The following is a 20,049-nucleotide window of genomic DNA, read 5'->3' on the forward strand; positions in this document are numbered from 1 at the left end:
TTAATACGTGAAATCTTTTCTTTGACCAAATAGGATTCATAGAGTAAGATCAGGAAATAAACAAAAACAAAGACAAATAAAAAAACTTAATTCTTCTCTCACTCTGTTTAAACTTACTTTTATTGGGTTTCCTCTGGCATTTGGATGAAAGTTAAGGCAAGTCCATGATTTTTCCAAATTGTGTTCCACAATTTCCTATTCACCTCTACTTCTCACATATAGTCTCAGTTCAGTAGTTAAAGTTTCCAGTTCAGTGTGTTACAAAATAAATCAAATTTCATTTAAAGTGGAAACTTATCTTTCCTCCAGTCTCTCATGTCTTCTCCCAATGATTTTGTCCTATCTCCTCCTTCTTGCTAACCTTCATCTTGATTTCTTCAGGGTGCGGGATTTGGTGAAGGATGGAGAGATAGGAGGTAGCAAGAATCTTCCTTGACTAGTACTTTTTTGACAACTGTGCATCAGTTCTCTGTGGGCTTAGCAGGCGTTTAGTTCCAACCTTTTTAACTTACAACATTTGGTGGGTATCTTTGGAGCTTTCGTTCTTCCCTGAGATCTCCCACTTGTGATTCTTTTGATGAAGGAAAATACACGTCTTTTCCACTGCTTGCTGACCACTCATTCCTTGGACCCTTGATCAATGTCAGGCCAATCCCACTTTCCCCTTACTGGTGTCACCTGAAAAAAAAAAAAAAGCACAACCTAAAAGCTGAATGTTTCATTTGGCGGACAAAACTGAGGACTTGAGCGTGGGACACAGCTCCTCAGAGAGCTCTGAGAGATTGCTCCAAAGAGGTGAGGGAGGAACCAGGTTATATAACAATTTTTGCAACAAAGAACAGGTGGTTGGAACTTTGAAAGATTACTGATGACTAAAGAAAACCAGATACCTCAAATTAGTGAATCTGACTTGAGGTGTCTCAAGGTGCAAGAGCCTGGGCTCATCGGAACCCTTCCTTTGATATGCACCTTAGCTGTCTAGGGCCAGTATCCTGTGCTCTCCCATCCTGAGTCCCTCAGGGCGCACCTTCAGTTGAGGGGGCCATAGTGGCTTGATGGCCGCAACATCCTTTGTTTACTAACGTGGCAGGCAGCATTTTTCATTCACACTGGCGTCCCCTTTCCCTCCACTTGAGCTTTCTCTTGCATGTGGCCCACCTCCGATCCATGAGGGAAACATTCCTTTTACACAGGAGCTCAGCACTTACTTCCCAATTTGCAGCCTCTTCTCCGCCGCCAGGTTTCAGCCCTCTGTAGAATTCCCTCTTTAGAATTCTTTTTTTAGATTTCTGCCGTGTGAGTCAGACACCAATCTGCCATATTCCTCCAAGCTTCTGGGACATTTATCATGTTCTTTGTGGGGTCTTGTTGAAGCTTGAGGTGCAGGGCTACTCCCCTGACTCTCCCCTGGAGCTGTGTGGGAGTGGGCAGGGGGATTCACAGCAGGCAGGCTGTTGTCCCTCAGACTCCACTGGAGATCCCGACATCTCACTCTGTGTTATCCTGTGGGTGAGAGGTTAAGAATCTCAAAAAGTGCCTTTTGGCTCCCTTTTTTATGCGTCCTGTATAGTGGTCAGGCACCCCTCTTTAGAATATAATAACTATTGTCTTGGTCTTGGCTCAAACCTAGACTAAAATAATTGTATTTGAAGTCCTATTGAATTCTTATCTGAACCCTAGGAGGTACTCATCCTCCTGTTACTGCCTGAATTTTACAGATGAGGAAACTGAGGCAAAGGGGTTTATTAATGTGCTCAAGGTCACCCAGCTTTGTAGCTTTGTATCTCCTGGGAGATGTCTTATCTGGAAGCCTGGATGAGCTCCTCAGGTTGACCCAGGCTTCGGATGCAGGCCCTGTGGGTGATCTCAGATCGGTCATCAGCCTCAGGGCCCCAGGGATGGGGACAGAGCAAGCATCCCCTTCCGCTCTCTGGCCTGAATGTGGGCTGCGGCCCAGCAATCCCTGTAGGAAACTTCAGAGGAGGAGCTGGTGATACTGCTATTGGAAGGCCCTTCTCTCCTCTCTGTCTCCTGCTGTGTGCTCCGCGGATGTAAATAATTTACAATGGCAACAATTAGAGAATGTGCTCCGTGTGGGATGAACCCATTCCCTTAATGACACTGCAGGCGTATATATAGCACGGTTCAGCCGACATGCTCTCCGTGCTTCAGCCCACGTCCGCAGCTCCACGCCAACCAGAGCCCCTCACAGCAGCCGGCCAGTGACTCATGGAAGGTCACAGTCAGGTCAAGGATGGTGCTCGGAAATAGAACCAGCCTCTCTTTCACAGGCTTTTAAAACCCAGTGGCAGGATGTTCCCTTTATGAATGTTGGGAAAACAACAGTTCTGAAATGCATGGTGGTGGATATCCAGGGCTGTCTCTGGGATATGGGGATGGAGAGAGGTGGCCGTGAGCATGGGAGTTTTTATTTGAAATGTACTTATTGTCTGTTTGTTTGTTGATTTTGAAGACAGGGGGCAAGTGCTCAATCAGTCATAGTGGGGAGTGAATTGGGTTCTCCAAGTGTTAATAAAAGCAAGGAGAAGGAATCTAAAAAAATGATACAAAAGAACTTATATACAAAACAGAAATAGACCCACAGACATAGAAAACAAACTTATGCTTACCAAAGGGGAAGGGGGGTGGGATAAATTAGGAGTTTTTGATTAACATATAATACTACTATATATAAAATAGATAACCAGCAAGGACCTCCTGTATAGCACAGGGAACGGAACTACACCCAATATTTTGTAATAACCTGTAAGGGAAAAGAATCTGAAAAAAATAGATATACATGTTTGTGTAACTGAATCACTTTGCTGTACACCTGAAACTAACACAACATTGTAAATCAACTATACTTGAAAAACAAGATAAAAAACAAACAAAACAAAAGGAGATGGATGAGTGACCTTTCCAGGTGGTGTCACAGAGTAGAAAAGGTTTGTTTGAGCCCTGTCTTGCCCAGTGAAAATAGAATACCATCCATATGCGCAATTTTAAAGTTTTAGCAGCCACATTAAAACAATTAAAAAGAAACAGGTGAAACGAATTTTAATAATATATTGTATTTACTCCAGTACATCCAAAATAGTACTATTTCAACATGTAACCAATATAAAATATCAGTGAGATATTTTACATCCTATTCCTCTAAGTGTTTGAGATCTGGTGGGTGTGTATTTCATACTTACAGCACGTCTCGATTTGGACGAGCCATATTTCAAGTGCTCAATAGCCACACGTGGTCAGCGGCTCCCAATGTGGACAGCACAGCCTCCAATTCTTTTTTTTTTTTTCTTTTTGCGGTACGCGGGCCTCTCACTGTCGCGGCTTCTTCCGCTGTGGAGCACAGGCTCCGGACGCGCAGGCCCAGTGGCCACAGCCCACGGGCCCAGGTGCTCCGCGGCATGCAGGATCCTACCGGACCGGGGCACGAACCCGTGTCTCCTGCATCAGCAGGCAGACTCCCAACCACTGCGCCACTAGGGAAGCCCCAGCCTCCGATTCTAACTCTGCCATTTGCCAGCTTTGTGATGTTGGACCAGTTACTTATCCTTTCCGGACCTTAGTGTCCCCTCCCCCAACATGTAAATGGGGGCCATAACCTCTCTGTATTGCGACAAGGTCACTTGTATAAAGCAGCACATAGTAAATGCTCAGTTACTTGATTGGTGATTCCCTCCTCAAACTGACCTGCATCGCAACTAAACTGTAAGCTCCCTGCAGGAGACTGAAATACAACTTGGCCTCTGACTATATCAAAATGCAAACCGTTGCTGACCCTCTCTTTCCTTTCCTTCCACTGACATTTCTTTTTCCCCGAAGCTCTGCATTGCTCACTCCTTCACTTTCTTCAGGTCGCCTCTCAAAGGTGACCTCATCAGAACAGCTTTTCCTCAACACCTTGTATGTAAAGCAGCAGACTCACTCTCAATCCCGTCTTATCTGCTTTGGTTTTCTTTAGAGCACTGCTCGTCATCACATGTACATTTACTGCTCATTTGTTTACTTCTCCCAGCCCAACAGAAAAGAAGCCCTGCTCACTGTTTAATTTCCAGCTAAACCTGTTAATGGATGAATGAATGAATTTATTGAACATCTACAGTGCTTTGCCCTTGGTGGATAGCATGGAAATGAAATATACAGTCCTTGCTTGATGAGGGATTCAGAGGGAGATACAGGTGCTTGAAGGCCCTACATGGGTCCTAAAATCTCACTAAAGCCTCTGCCATCTGGGTGCAACTCTGGGCACACACTCCATCACTCTGCCCTCTCCCACCCCCAAGACGTGTTGTATGGCACTTGCTCTGCTGAAATTCCCTTTTGCTCATCTCTACTCACCAAAAGCTTACATGCTATGAAGGCCCCGCTCAAATAGTACCTCTTGTAAGGATCCTTTCCAGGTCTCTTGGTTGGAAACATTATCTCTGGCCTCTATTCTTCCACGGGACATTTTTCTTTGCTTATAGTATTTATGACAGCCTATTTCATACTAGAATTCCTCAGGCCTCGGTGTGACTCCTCCACAATATTTTGAATCTCTAGAGGGCAGGATCTAATTTCAGCTGGGTGGGGTGAGGGTGGGCATGTAGTGGAAACCGTACCCCTAATGAGATATACATGGGTTAGATTCTTGAATACTTAGGACCTGCAAGCTTGGGAAAGTTATTTAATGTCTTCAAGTTCCACCGTGCTCATCCGTTAAATGGGAGAGCTGTACCCACCTCGGGGAAGAAACCTTTGTTTACATCTAGTCTGAATTGGATGCTTTGGCTGCTGCCAAGAGAACAGACATTTTTCGGTCCAAGTACACAGTAGGTGCTCCATAAATATCAGTCATGGGACCCTTATATTAACCCAAGTCTCTAGTACAGTTAGTACTCATTTGGGCTTGTTTACAGAATGGGGATCACCGTGTCTGTCACGATATGACAGTATTTAGGTAACATACATACTAATCCTTGCTCTTGCCTGACAAAATGTCCATTTCTATTCAAATGCACCTCATAGAAACTTCCATTTTCATTTTTAGTGTTCTGTGGATTATTGTGATTTTCTGAGCCAAAAGAGGTGTATTCAGACTTCTTCCATGAAGCACTCATGTGTACTTGCTGAGATGTAGATTGTATCATAGACCCCAACTACAAAGGAGGTTCAGACACAGCTACTGACCTGTCTTGGCCCACTGCCCGGCTGAGACAATGTGGCAGCATGAAAACCAGGAGCTGGAAGACAGGAGTCTAGCCCAGTCAGCCACTCAGGTCCTGATCTTATAGGAAGGAGTTGGATTAGAGCAGGATTTAACTTTTGCTCCACTGACATTTTGGGTCCAATAGTCTTTGTCGTGGGGGAAGGGGCCATCCCGTGCACTGTAGGATGTGCAGCAGCATCCCTGGCCTCTACCCACTAGATGCCAGTAGCATCCCCTCCATTGTGACAAGCAAAGATGTCCCTTAGGTGGCAAAATGGCTGCCAGAATGAAAGCACTGGATTCCATCTTTCAAATTTCAGCAAATTCTAAGACTCGGGGCTGAGGTCTTACTCTCGGGCACACAGACACACACACACATACGCTGCTGTTCCATGTCTAGCCTTGTTTCACTTTTGAAAGCTGCAGTGTTCCGAATCCTGTTTCCTTGCAAACAGTCTAACAGCCAGGCATTCTCTCCTAGGCTCCCACCCTGCACCCACTTACAGCAGAAGCCACGCAGAAGGGCTGGATGGGTGACACGCTGTGATTTCAGTGTGCTGTAGCTCCCCGCCGGGATCTCTGAACAATTGCCTCCACCCCCTGCTTGCCGCTCAGGTGGGCTCCGGCAGACAGTTTTGGCAGCTGGAGCTGTTATAGTTCTGCACTCCACATGTACGTCTTTGTTTTAGGCTCTGAACAAAACCTGAGGCCACAGCTTCTGCCAGCCCACTCCTCTGCTCACATGCCTTTTTCCTTTGCCCCTGACAGCTGGGGCCTGCAGTGCCAAGTAGATTTTTGTAGCTACTATAATAAAATGGTGCAGTCGGACCACGGAGAGAAATCGCCAATTGGGTCGGAAATTCACATCTCTCTCTTTTTTTTTTTGGCGGTACGCAGGCCTCTCACTGTTGTGGCCTCTCCCATTGCAGAGCACAGGCTCTGGATGCGCAGGCTCAGCGGCCATGGCTTACGGGCCCAGCCGCTCCGCGGCATGTGGGATCTTCCCGGACCGGGGCACAAACCCGTGTCCCCTGCATCGGCAGGCGGACTCTCAACCACTGTGCCACCAGGAAAGCCCTCTCTTTTTTTGATTTTCTCTCTTTCTTAGCTTGACTTTCTTCCCATTTTCAGCTGGAAGAGTAGACAAGTAAGGGATCATATTTCTTCATGTTTCTATGTGGTTTTCCACTCGACAAATTGCTTTTGTCCTCGCCATGCTTTTAAATGTTAGACATAAAAATCTGAGATCTAGACAGAGGCCATGACTGTCCAGAGTCACACAGCCAGCAGTATATAGAAACAGTCTTTTAAAGATTCTTGCCAGTTAAAGACTCACAGCCCCATGAGCAAAATGGACACAAATAAGTACAGTAAAAGATAGTAAGTACTAACATACAGTTATATAAAGGAGCAGCGAGAGCTGAAAGAAAGGAACAACTAACAATTTTTGAGAGGAATAGAAAAAGGAAATGACCTTTGAGGACCTGACCTCAACCGGCTACTGAAGGATAAACAGGATTTGGTGGGGCAGTGGGGACTGTAGGAGCAAAGACGCCCCCAGCAGGGACTGGGTGGACATCATCAGCATCAAGATTTATCATTATCTGTATCCTCATCATCATTGATGCCATTTATTGAGCACTTCCTAAAAATGTCAGGTGCTTCATGGGACACTTGACATAAATGGTGTCATTTCATTCTCATGCTAGTTCTGGGTGTAGGTGCTATTGTTAACTACATTTTACAGACCAGGAGACTGAGGCCCAGAGAAGTGAAATCACTTGCCTGAAATAATACAGTTTATAATTGATGGAACCTGCATTCCCAGCTACCTTTCAATGTAGAGTAAGATAAGCTCTTCTAGACTAAGTGGGGTGGTGGACAGCACAGTGTTAAACTAGCAAGTAGAATGATGTTGTGATGATAAAAACAAAACTTGTAAATTTTCCAAGGAGCCCCCACTTAAGCTCTCCCTTAGTCTTAAGCATTTCTCCAACATGGCACCCCTGTGCTGTGCTACCACCGAAAAAAGAGGCGGGCAAGACCCCACTAGTTCCTTGGCTTTTAGTTCCCCTTCTGAGTACGAGAGAACCTCGAGGCTCAGAGTCACTGATGGGTGGATCCTCTAGTTACATTTCCTTGGGGTGAAGGAGACAGTCCACTAAGGGTTGTAGAAGTGCATTCAAATGAACTCCATAAACTCTCCATCTGTAAGGTATTCAACCTGGATAGTTGTGATCATGATGCATCCCAAGACTTTTTGTACTCACCTGATGATGCAAAAGCAAAGCCTGTGTTCAGTTGGTGCATGTCTGTGGGAGAGGAGGAGAGAAAGGGATTCTCGTTCACCGAGTCCCTGCTGTGAGATTCAGCTTCTTTGTGACGATAGCGGGTGTGATGGATACTGTAGTTTTATCTCCAAGTTCCTTCCTGGCTGTAGGAGACTGTTTCTGCATTCATTCATTTCACTCTTTCAGCACTTATGCCTTGAATACCTATGATGTGCCAGGTGCCAAGATACAGGCGCTTAAGCCCGTCCTCTGTTTTACGGATGAGGAAACTGCATCCCTAAGAGATTCAGCAGTTTGTACGTGTTCATGCATGTTTACAGAACATGTGAACAACAAAAGCAGGAATGCAAGCCCAGATGTCCATAGATGCCACGCTCTTAACCAGAAACTGCACTGATTTTTGTAAACCCTGACACACTCTACTGATATAAAGGATTATGATGATGTGTTAAGAGCATTTTAAAAAATTTTCCTTTGTCTCTCTCTCTCTTCCTTTTATTTTGCTTCACCCTCCCCCCTTTCCTCTCTCCCTCTTTTGTTTCCTCTTTCTTTCTCTCTCCTTTTTATTCTTTTCTTCATAGGACTCCACAGAATGGAGCAAGAATGAGAGGAAAAAGGCCGGCAGAAAAGCATGAACTGGAGGTTTGTTGAGCTCCTCTACTTCCTGTTTGTATGGGGCCGTATCTCAGTGCAGCCCTCCCACCAGGAACCAGCTGGGACAGACCAACATGTCTCCAAGGAATTTGATTGGCTTATTTCAGACAGGGGGCCTTTCCACCACTCCAGGAGCTACCTATCCTTTGTGGAAAGACACCGTCAAGGATTTACAACCAGATATAAAATATACAGGTAAGAGCTGGGCTAAGCTTGCCTTTGCTTTTCATTCACTGAGTGCTTTTGGGGGGTCACACATTGGCATGGGCCTTGCTGTATGGAGGAGTGTCTGAGCCAAGGCTGTTATGTACTTTTTCATTATTAATTTATCTATTTATTTATTCATTTATCCATCTATTTAATTTGTTACATTGGGCAAGAGATTAGCAATGGTGAGTGAGAATAGCTAATATTTTTTGAGTTTTTACTACTGTGTGCTGGGCATGGTGCTTAGTACTTTGTACACTATCTCATTAAACCTTACAATAACATCAGAGATAGCATCTATTTGTTTTCTCCACTTTATAGAAGGGGTAACTGGGCTTCTGCTAGGTGAAATAACTTGTCCAAAGTCACACAGTCTGTGAGTGGTGGGACTGGGCTTCTGCTAGGTGAAATAACTTGGCCAAAGTCACACAGTCTGTGAGTGGTGGGACCCTGGTTTATCTGCATCCATAGTCACAGACAGTATTTTTAGTCAGTTGCATCAGGTGTAGGCTGTGTTGTTTTGCAGACGCTAGTAATATAGCAAATATCCTACCCAGACATATTCACACATTTGGAAACAAGTAGGGACACTCAATGAATGCCTCTTTCTTGAGTAAGTCTGAACTGGTCTTTGGCCTTTTGGAATCCTACTCATCCCAAAAGGACTTAGCCCCAAATTCTTCCTCTTTGAGAGTCTAAGAAACCATCTTGGATTCTCCCCACTCCACCTGACCACCTTTCTTTGGTATTTCCACAGCTCTCTACACTTACACCTCTTTAGTTGTCAACCATTTGGAGAAATACCATTCTTGTATTTCTCTTTCACCTTACTGGAAACTCTATGAGGCCAGGACTTATATATAATTCATTTCTGGATCCCCAGAGTGATTTTTGTTCTGCTTTGTACCATAAGGACACAAAAAATGCGGACTTAAATAAATTGGAGAATGCAAAAAACTCTCCAGAGCTCTCTCTAAGACAGCTTAAGCTTTGTCTTAAGGTCAAGGAACACTTCTGGGCCAACTGAAATAGGAGACGAGGAAGCATGGTGGAGGAAAAAATCCTAACCTGCAGCTAGGAAGCCGTGAATTCAGGTCTTACATCTTCTGTATATTTGACATGAAAATGCGCATATCTCCTTTGCACGTTGTGTGGCATTGTGGACTAGGGATGGATGATTCATGAATTTGCTACCAGCTGCAGATGCCTGTGATTCTGTGCTGAATAGTCAAATCCGAGTTTGAAAGTTGGCCCTTATACAAAAGAAAGTTTGCATCTGCTTCTGTGTTCATATTTCACCTATGCTTTTCCTTGGATTCCACTGCTAAAACGAAAGTTTGCAGTCATCCAACAAGCTGATTTCTAAGATCCTTTCTAGCTCTAAAATTAAATGTAAGATTTAACCAAGGTCACATGGTTAATTAAATGATGGAGTTTAATCCAGAAGTCAGGCCCCTGGTCATCTAGTTATTCCTTCCTTCCTTTATTTAATCCTCAAATAATTATTAAGCACCAGCTAGAGGCCCAGCACTGTGTTTAAGGCAGATGACACAATGGCGAGTAAAACAAACATGGTCCTTGCTCTCATAGCAGTACATTAATTAAACACACACACACACACACACACACACACACACACAGTATAAGTGCTACAAAAGAGAAAGTGCAGGATAGGCGTAATTGGAAGATCATAAACATTGATTTGGGACCTATTGTGTGAAAGATTAGGTGGAGCTCCTGTTGTAATCTTCACCTGGACACACATGCAAATAGGTACCCAGAGATGTGTGTGCTCATCTAGGCCAGGTTCAGACCAGAGCAAAAGCCAACAAGGATGTGCTCTCCAGGGCTGCTGTCAATTGACGTTTTCTCTTCACTACTTTGTTGAAACACTAAAGCATGTCCGCAGGTGATTCGAAGTGTGTCTTCCTGTGTGCTAACATGGACATAGCACATTAGAAACTTGACATTTGCATCATGAAAGAAAGGCTTTACTACCACCATGTGCCGTATTATCTGAGGCTACAGAGCCAGCCTTTCTGAAATGTCCTAGGCCTCAAGCTTTGGCCAGTCCCCCCAACCCTAGAATCCAGGCTAGAGCCCAGGGTGACCTGGGAGCTTCAGAAACTGGGAAGAAGTCTGCTCTCCTCACTTAAGTGGGTTAAGGCCATCTCTGTCCTCATTCATATGCAGGCAGAGGCTGGCTTCAGCTCATAGAGTCGTGGTGGGGAGTTTGTGCCACTGGCAATGATGAGAACCTTTCAAATTAAATCCCAGCAGAAGTCCTCTCTCCTGTTGCTTCCCAGCTGAGCAATAAACTGTGCACAAACAGTAGTCTGGGTGCACGAGGTTCGTGCTCTGTCACTCCTAAGTCTGAGCTGATGTGTGGAGGCTGGGGGAGTTTTCTGAACTTGAATCTGCCTGGGTACAGGGACAGCATCCTTGATCCTGGAGGCAGAGAACCAGGGTCCTGGCTCAATCCGCCCACCTCCCCGCTGTGTGATTTAGGCCAAGTAGTGGGACTTCTCTGAGCTCCTGTTTTCTCATCTGTGGAAGGGGAATGTTCGCTAAGATGGTCTCCAAGGTCCTTCCCTTCTCTGAAAGTCTATGATTCCATGAAATATTGTCATTTGGAAATACAGCATGCGACATCAGAGAGGACTCTGGACTTCGAGTCTGCAGACTCAGGTGTTTATTTTGGAGCTGCTTACTAGCTTCCTTATCCTGGGCGAATGTATTCATGCATCATTCACTCAAGCGTACACCCAGTGCTTTAGAATGTAACACCAATCATGTACTGTACGCTGTGCTATGATTCGGTAATACAGAGATGACCAAAGGAAAGCAACAAAGCTCGCACACGTACACACACCCCCCCCCCACACCCTGCAAGGTCCATCCCCTCTTTCACCAAGCTCAGAGGTGGGGTGGAAGATGGAGGGAAAAAAGAGTGAATAAGCAAACAGTTATTCCGCAGAGAGGTATGAATAAGTAACCGCTCAGATACTCAATATTCTCTTCTCCAGAAAGGGACAGTGATGTCTGTCCTACCTACAAGGTCAAATGAGATTAACGTGGTGTGAGATGCTTTGTAAAATTTAAATTTTCTTATATCTGGAAAATTTTTTTTCATTAAGGTTCGAAATCATCATTCTAATAAAATCATTTAGTTTCACTTTCTGGTAAGCCCATACATATATTAGTCGTTAAATAGTCTGTGAGGGAAATACTAGTATTGTCCATATTACGAGTGAGAAAACTCAGGCATCAAGAGGTGAAGGAGATTGTCCACATCACACGTCTGGGATGTGGCAGAGCTAGGAATAAAAGCAGGCCTCTGCGATTCCACAGTGTGAGCCCTTAACTCTATGTTGTCATAACCCTCTCTTAGTTCTTAGTTACCTAGTGTATGACCAAATACCCAGAGACTTCCGCTGACCATGGACAAGTTGCAACCTCTCTGTGACTTAGTTTTCTCATCTGTAAAATGGAGATAATATTAAATGCCTTGTGTAGCTGTGGCAAGAAATAGTTTAGCTATCAGTCATGGAGAGCTTGGAATTTTGCAGGAGCTGTTCCCTCCTTGACCTCAGACAGCTGATGGTATTGCTAGAAATGATTTCTTTTCTTCTCGTGGTATTTTAAAAGTCAGTTTGGTCCAAAGGGTGTTTCCTGTGTTCCCGCTGCCTTTTTGTGTTTTATTTTTCTGTTTCTCTTTTCCTGACTTTGAGATCATCAGTAGTTGCCGTAAATTTGGCAGTTATTTCAGAGGTGGATTTAAAAGGAGGATTGTGGTACCCTTTGTAAGCTTTGGTTTTGGAGAGTCAGGGCGGGGCGGGGGCCGGTCACTGATAATGCTGGTCACTATGCCACAAGATGTGGTTTCATATTGAGTGGTTTTCCCTACTGGTTTCAGAGCAAGTGGTTTGTGGCTTATGGTGCACCTTCCTTTGAGCTTTAAATAAGTACCTAAAAGTTGACTGTAAATCAAATCTTGGTAAACCAGGTCTGATTGCCTAACCATCTTGCACATTTATCAGAGTTGCATAAATCTTTGTTCTAATCCACCATCTTGATGGTTCCTTCGTGTGTTTCACAAAAATATCTTTTGTAGGTTTTGTGGCAAAGATACTTCGCTAAATGAATGGGGCTAGGTGGATGATTCTGCTGAAATGAATGAGATGTGGCCCTTGTCCAGAAATCATTCAGGAGTATATATTGCAAATGCTGGAGAGGGTGTGGAGAAAAGGGACCCCTCTTGCACTGTTGGGGCGAATGTAAATTGATACAGCCACTATGGAGAACAGTATTGAGTTTCCTTAAAAAACTAAAAACAGAACTACCATATGACTCAGCAGTCCCACTACTGGGCATATACCCTGAGAAAACCATAATTCAAAAAGAGTCATGTACCGAAATGTTCATTGCAGCACTATTTACAATAGCCAGGACATGGAAGCAACCTAAGTGTCCATCGACAGATGAATGGATAAAGAAGACGTGGCACATATATACAATGGAATATTACTCAGCCATGAAAAGAAACAAAATTAAGTTATTTGTAGTGAGGTGGATGGACCTAGAGTATGTCATACAGAGTGAAGTAAGTCAGAAAGAGAAAAACAAATACCATATGCTAACACATATATATGGAATCCAAAAAAAACACAAAGGGTCTGAAGAATCTAGGGTCAGGACAGGAATAAAGACACAGATGTAGAGAATGGACTTGAGGACACGGGGAGGGGGAAAGGTAAGCTGGGACGAAGTGAGAGAGTAGCATTGACATACATATACTACCAAATGTAAAACAGATAGCTAGTGGGAAGCAGCCGCATAGCACAGGGAGATCAGCTCAGTGCTTTGTGACCACCTAGAGGGGTGGGATTGAGAGGGTGGGAGGGAGACGCAAGAGGGAGGGGATATGGGGATATATGTATACGTATAACTGATTCACTTCGTTATACAGCGGCAACTAACACAACAATGTAAAGCAATTATACTCCAATAAAGATGTTAAAAATAATTAATTTTAAAAAAAAGAGTGTATATTGGGTGCTTAGGTTTGTCAGATGCTGTGCACTGGGGAATTGATGATATATAAGGTAGACAGGTCCCTGCTTCGAGGAGCTTACAGACATGGGGTGGTGAGGGTGAAGTCCACCACTGCACCATTCAGGATGCTGTGGTTGAACTTGAAAGGAGACCCCCCCCAACCTCTGGATTCCAGATAGAACCTTGATATCACATGGTGCAAGGGTTGTATTTCTATTAGTGTGGCTCAAATTAGTCTAAATCAGCATTTCTGAAAGTATCTCACATGGAGCTGGAGTTCAATGCAATGTTAAAAGGCATTTCTAGAAAAAAAAATCCCGTAGTCAAATAATAATAGTAAAAACAGTAATAAGGATAAGTCAGTTGGTAAGGTTGAAAGATTACCAAGCGTCTAGCGTGGACACACAGTGTCTAAATTACTGCAGCAGATTGGTCCTTATAATAATCCTGTGCTTAGGTATTGTTATCATCACCATTTGCATAACTTGCCCAAGGAAAGAGAGCTACTTCATGGTAGAGTAGAATGTATCATAAACGAGCAGATTCCAGAGTCTGCATGTTTAACCATGCTATATTGCCTCCCAAATGACATACATATATTTGTTTGGAAAACCAAGCAAAGTTATACAGGCTTCCTTACCGCAGGGCTTTTCAAGGTCTTTCCTAGACTGTTTAACAATGTTTAAGCAAACCTCTTTGACCCTACAACCTCTTTTTCTCAGAGAGATCGGAATTCAGGTGAGCAGGCTTCAGGAGGCACTGGCTCTACCTGGCTTTGGCAGCTTGAGTTGCTTCTTTGGATGCCAGCCTGTGTCAAAGCGATCTGAAAAGACACCGCTTCCACTTGGGGAGCTGGCCCCTGGCTGAGGAAGCCACCCTACCTGTTGGGATTTTGCTTGGAACACTTTGATCTAAATCTACTTCCTGGTTTATAATTCAAAGAAATGGAATTAACAGCTTCAGTTTTCCTATCACCAGTAATAATCTTATCTTTTTTTCCTCCTCCTCATTTCTTAAATTTCTGCACTACTATTTCTTATTCCTAAATTTGGCATTTCACCCTGTGGGTATGGGGATGAAAACTTCAACAGAGGCCAGAGCCACAGTTACAGAGGAAGGTGAAACCTTGGTTTAATATGCAAAGAAGTGGCTGTACATCAGAATCACCTGCAAAGCTTTTAAAAAATTCCGATGCCTGGGTCCTTCCTCAGATATTTGGATTTGTAATTGGTCTAGGATAGACATGAGAACCACCAACCTAGGGGTGATTTTGCTTCCTAATGGGACATGTAGAAATGTCAGGGGGGCATTTTTGGTTGTCACAGTTGGTTGTGGGGAGGTGGTTTGCTACTGGCATCTGGTGGGTAGAAGCCAGGGATCAGGGATACAGCTGAACACCCTACAATGCAGAGACAGCCCTCTGCAGCAAAGAATTATCTCGCTCACAATGCCAGTAGCATAGAGGTTGAGCACCTTTGCTCTAAAGCAAGGATTTTAGGAAAAAAGGAAAAGGGATGGTGGGAAGGATATTAGAAAAAATGGTTTTAGATTTTGGTCATCATGAGTTTGAGTTGGAATGAAGTATAGGTGCCAGTGCAGTGCTGGGTTCCCAAAAAAATCTGGCTGTAGACCAAAGGGGAAGGGATTTTCCATGTTTTTAGATATGCCCTCAGATCAGGGTGGCAGTTGATGCATTAAGGAAGGTGAATTGATTTTTGCTTCCTGCTGCAGAGAAGTAGCATTTAAGGGAAACTAGTTTTCTACCCCAGAAGTAACCAGCCTCCATTCCTCCAGGAGTTCTGGGAGATTTGGTGAGTTTCTCATCTGACTATGGTATTCTATAGGAGGTAAGATGTTTAGGCACCCACTGTTAGGTTCAGATACACATAAAAAAACAGTCATAAAAAACCTGAGTCATAAAAAACCAGCTTGGGCAAAGTGCATTAAGGGATATTTTTTTTTCTCTTTAAGTGGGCTCAAAAGAAGATGAGACTGGGACGGTGTCCCACGTTTGTCATTGTCAATTTCAGCCACTTAGAGGTTGGCATCACTAACCAACCTCTGGGAATCAATACCCTGTGCCCTTGCGCCTACCTTATCCCTCATTCAATCCAAATTTTGGATCAAGCTCTCCCTGAATAGAGAGGGATGGGGAGGGATAGTCAGCAAACATCTCCCGGGCCACTTGGCATCAATTCAGAGATAATCTTCTGTGTTGATTATTTAAAATTGATCTTCCACTTCTAAGCCCAATAGCTTTATTGCTACCAAATTGGTACCTTTGCAGTACTTTACCTCTCTGCTCCCATTCCATTACCAAACTGACTTCTGTGAGCTGCTAAGCTTAGTTTGCTGCAATCTCTGCAGAGCAATTGTTCAGCTTTAGTCAGGAGCCATGTCTGAAAATGGACTGGCTTTTGCACACCTCCCTCCAAAGGACAGACTGACACGGGGTCTTAAAACTGACATAATAAGATATGGTGATTGTTATGACTGGGGAAATTAGGAGGAGAATGAAGACAAGCCCTTGGAGCTTCAGACTCTATGCCCCAAATCTTGGCTAAGGAAGAAAGAAAGGGATCCAATCTGTGATCTGGAGCACGTGCCACTCATTCATTCATTTGAAAAATGTTTACTGATCTCCGAATTCCTACGGACCAGTCTCTATGACAATTCCCTGGAGATACGGAAAGACTGGATCCCTGACCTCAAGGAATTCAAAGTGTCTTGGGGAAAACTGACTGATGGGCAGATAACCACAATGCCATAGGCTCAGTTCGCTGATTGATCAATATGCTGGCTGGGTGCAGTGTTTGTGGTGGGAATGGGAACTACCCTTGGCATTGGGATCATGAATGTGGGGAACGATGGGGGGAAAAGACAAATCTAGGGAGGCATCCTAGAGGAAGGGGTATTTGACTCAGTCTTCAAGGAGGATTAGGATTGTTTTTTCTTTAGTTTTTATTTATAATTATTTATTTATTTTTACATCTTTATTGGAGTATAATTGCTTAACAATGGTGTGTTAGTTTCTGCTTTATAACAAACTGAATCAGTTATACATATACATCTGTTCCCATATCCCCTCCCTCTTGCGTCTCCCTCCCACCCTCCCTATCCCACCCCTCCAGGCGGTCACAAAGCACTGAGCTGATCTCCCTGTGCTATGCGGCTGCTTCCCACTAGCTATCTACCTTACTTTTGGTAGTGTATATATGTCAATGCCTCTCTTTCAATTTGTCACAGCTTACCCTTCCCCCTCCCCATATCCTCAAGTCCATTCTCTAGTAGGTCTGTGTCTTTATTCCTGTCTTACCCCTAGGTTCTTCGTGACATTTTTTTTTCTTCTTAAATTCCATATATATGTGTTAGCATACGGTATTTCTCTTTCTCTTTCTGACTTACTTCACTCTGTATGACAGACTCTAGGTCTATCCACCTCATTACAAATAGCTCAATTTCATTTCTTTTTATGGCTGAGTAATATTCCATTGTATATATGTGCCACATCTTCTTTATCCATTCATCTGATGATGGACACTTAGGTTGTTTCCATCTCCGGGCTATTGTAAATAGGGCTGCTATGAACATTTTGGTACATGACTCTTTTTGAATTATGGTTTTCTCAGGGTATATGCCCAGTAGTGGGATTGCTGGGTCATATGGTAGTTCTATTTGTAGTTTTTTAAGGAACCTCCATACTATTCTCCATAGTGGCTGTACCAATTCACATTCCCACCAGCAGTGCAAGAGTGTTCCGTTTTTTCCACACCCTCTCCAGCATTTATTGTTTCTAGATTTTTTGATGATGGCCATTCTGACTGGTGTGAGATGATATCTCATTGTGGTTTTGATTTGCATTTCTCTAATGATTAGTGATGTTGAGCATCCTTTCATGTGTTTGTTGGCAGTCTGTATATCTTCTGTGGAGAAATGTCTATTTAGGTCTTCTGCCCATTTTTGGATTGGGTTTCTTTTTGTTATTGAGCTGCATGAGCTGCTTGTAAATTTTGGAGCTTAATCCTTTGTCAGTTGCTTCATTTGCAAATATTTTCTCCCATTCTGAGGGTTGTCTTTTGGTCTTGTTTATGGTTTCCTTTGCTGTGCAAAAGCTTTTGAGTTTCATTAGGTCCCATGTGTTTATTTTTGTCTTTACTTCCATTTCTCTAGGAGGTGGGTCAAAAAGGATCTTGCTGTGATTTATGTCATAGAGTGTTCTGCCTATATTTTCCTCTAAGAGTTTGATAGTTTCTGGCCTTACATTTAGGTCTTTAATCCATTTTGAGCTTATTTTTGTGTATGGTGTTAGGGAGTGATCTAATCTCATACTTTTACATGTCCCTGTCCAGTTTTCCCAGCACCACTTATTGAAGAGGCTGTCCTTTCTCCACTGTACATTCCTGCCTCCTTTATCAAAGATAAGGTGACCATATGTGCGTGGGTTTATCTCTGGGCTTTCTATCCTGTTCCATTGATCTATCTTTCTGTTTTTATGCCAGTACCATACTGTCTTGATTACTGTAGCTTTGTAGTATAGTCTGAAGTCAGGGAGCCTGATTCCTCCAGTTCCATTTTTCGATCTCAAGATTGCTTTGGCTATTCGGGGTCTTTTGTGTTTCCATACAAATTGTGAAATTTTTTGTTCTAATTCTGTGAAAAATGCCAGTGGTAGTTTGGTAGAGATTGCATTGAATCTGTAGATTGCTTTGGGTAGTAGAGTCATTTTCACAATGTTGATTCTTCCAGTCCAAGAACATGGTATATCTCTCCATCTATTTGTATCATCTTTAATTTCTTTCATCAGTGTCTTATAATTTTCTGTATACAGGTCTTTTGTCTCCTTAGGTAGATTTATTCCTAGATATTTTATTCTTTTTGTTCCAGTGGTAAATGGGAGTGTTTTCTTGATTTCACTTTCAGATTTTTCATCTTTAGTATACAGGAATGCCAGAGATTTCTGTGCATTAATTTTGTATCCCGCTACTTTACCAAATTCATTGGTTAGCTCTAGTAGTTTTCTGGTAGCATCTTTAGGATTCTCTATGTATAGTATCATGTCATCTGCAAACAGTGACAGCTTTACTTCTTCTTTTCTGATTTGGATTCCTTTTATTTCCTTTTCTTCTCTGATGGCTGTGGCTAAAACTTCCAAAACTATGTTGAATAAGAGTGGTGAGAGTGGGCAACCTTGTCTTGTTCCTGATCTTAGTGGAAATGGTTTCAGTTTTTCACCATTGAGCATGATGTTGGCTGTGGGTTTGTCATATATGGCCTTTATTATGTTGAGGAAATTTCCCTCTATGCCTACTTTCTGCAGGGTTTTTATCATAAATGGGTGTTGAATTTTGTTGAAAGCTTTTTCTGCATCTATTGAGATGATCATATGGTTTTTCTCCTTCAATTTGTTAATATGGTGTATCACGTTGATTGATTTGCATATATTGAAGAATCCTTGCATTCCTGGAATAAACCCCACTTGATCATCCTTTTAATGTGCTGTTGGATTCTGTTTGCTAGTATTTTGTTGAGGATTTTTGCATCTATGTTCATCAGTGATATTAGCCTGTAGTTTTCTTTCTCTGTGACATCCTTGTCTGGTTTTGGTATCAAGGTGATGGTGGCCTTGTAGAATGAGTTTGGGAGTGTCCCTCCCTCTGCTATATTTTGGAAGAGTTTGAGAAGGATAGGTGTTAGCTCTTCTCTAAATGTTTGATAGAATTCGCCTGTGAAGCCATCTGGTCCTGGGCTTTTGTTTGTTGGAAGATTTTTATCACAGTTTCAATTTCAGTGCTTGTGATTGGTCTGTTCATATTTTCTATTTCTTCCTGATTCAGTCTTGGCAGGTTGTGCATTTCTAAGAATTTGTCCATTTCTACCAGGTTGTCCATTTTATTGGCATAGAGTTGCTTGTAGTAATCTCTCATGATCTTTTGTATTTCTGCAGTGTCCGTTATTAGTTCTCCTTTTTCATTTCTAATTCTATTGATTTGAGTCTTCTCCCTTTTTTTCTTGATGAGTGTGGCTAATGGTTTATCAATTTTGTTTATCTTCTCAAAGAACCAGCTTTTAGTTTTATTGATCTTTGCTATCGTTTCCTTCATTTCTTTTTCATTTATTTCTGATCAGATTTTTATGTTTTCTTTCCTTCTGCTAACTTTGGGGTGTTTTTGTTCTTCTTTCTCTAATTGCTTTAGGTGCAAGGTTAGGTTGTTTATTCAAGATGTTTCCTGTTTCTTAAGGTGGGATTGTATTGCTATAAACTTCCCTCTTAGAACTGCTTTTGCTGCATCCCATAGGTTTTGGGTCGTCGTGTCTCCACTGTCATTTGTTTCTAGGTATTTTTTTATTTCCTCTTTGATTTCTTCAGTGATCACTTCGTTATTAAGTAGTGTATTGTTTAGCCTCCATGTGTTTGTATTTTTTACAGATCTTTTCCTGTAATTGATATCTAGTCTCATAGCGTTGTGGTCAGAAAAGATACTTGATAGAATTTCAATTTTCTTAAATTTACCAAGGCTTGATTTGTGACCCAAGATATGATCTGTCCTGGAGACTGTTCCATGAGCACTTGAGAAAAATGTGTATTCTGTTGTTTTTGGATGGAATGTCCGTTAAATATCAATTCAGTCCATCTTGTTTAAT

General features: G+C 42.8%; 1 protein-coding gene across 1 annotated transcript in view; it reads left to right on the forward strand.

Annotated features, from left to right (window-relative positions):
- Window positions 1-8,122: 8,122 nt before the first annotated feature.
- BRINP1 (BMP/retinoic acid inducible neural specific 1) overlaps window positions 8,123-20,049 on the forward strand; it is a gene marked incomplete at both ends in the record, with an annotated part of 133,508 nt that continues 121,581 nt past the window's right edge. The window contains one exon of the mRNA XM_082628113.1: window positions 8,123-8,340. Coding sequence (XP_082484239.1) covers window positions 8,123-8,340 — 218 coding nt within the window. The remainder of the gene's footprint in view (window positions 8,341-20,049) is intronic.

Source organism: Mesoplodon mirus (genome assembly GCF_964341445.2).
Source record: "Mesoplodon mirus genome assembly, chromosome: 1".
In the NCBI taxonomy this organism is placed as follows: Eukaryota; Metazoa; Chordata; class Mammalia; order Artiodactyla; family Ziphiidae; genus Mesoplodon; species Mesoplodon mirus.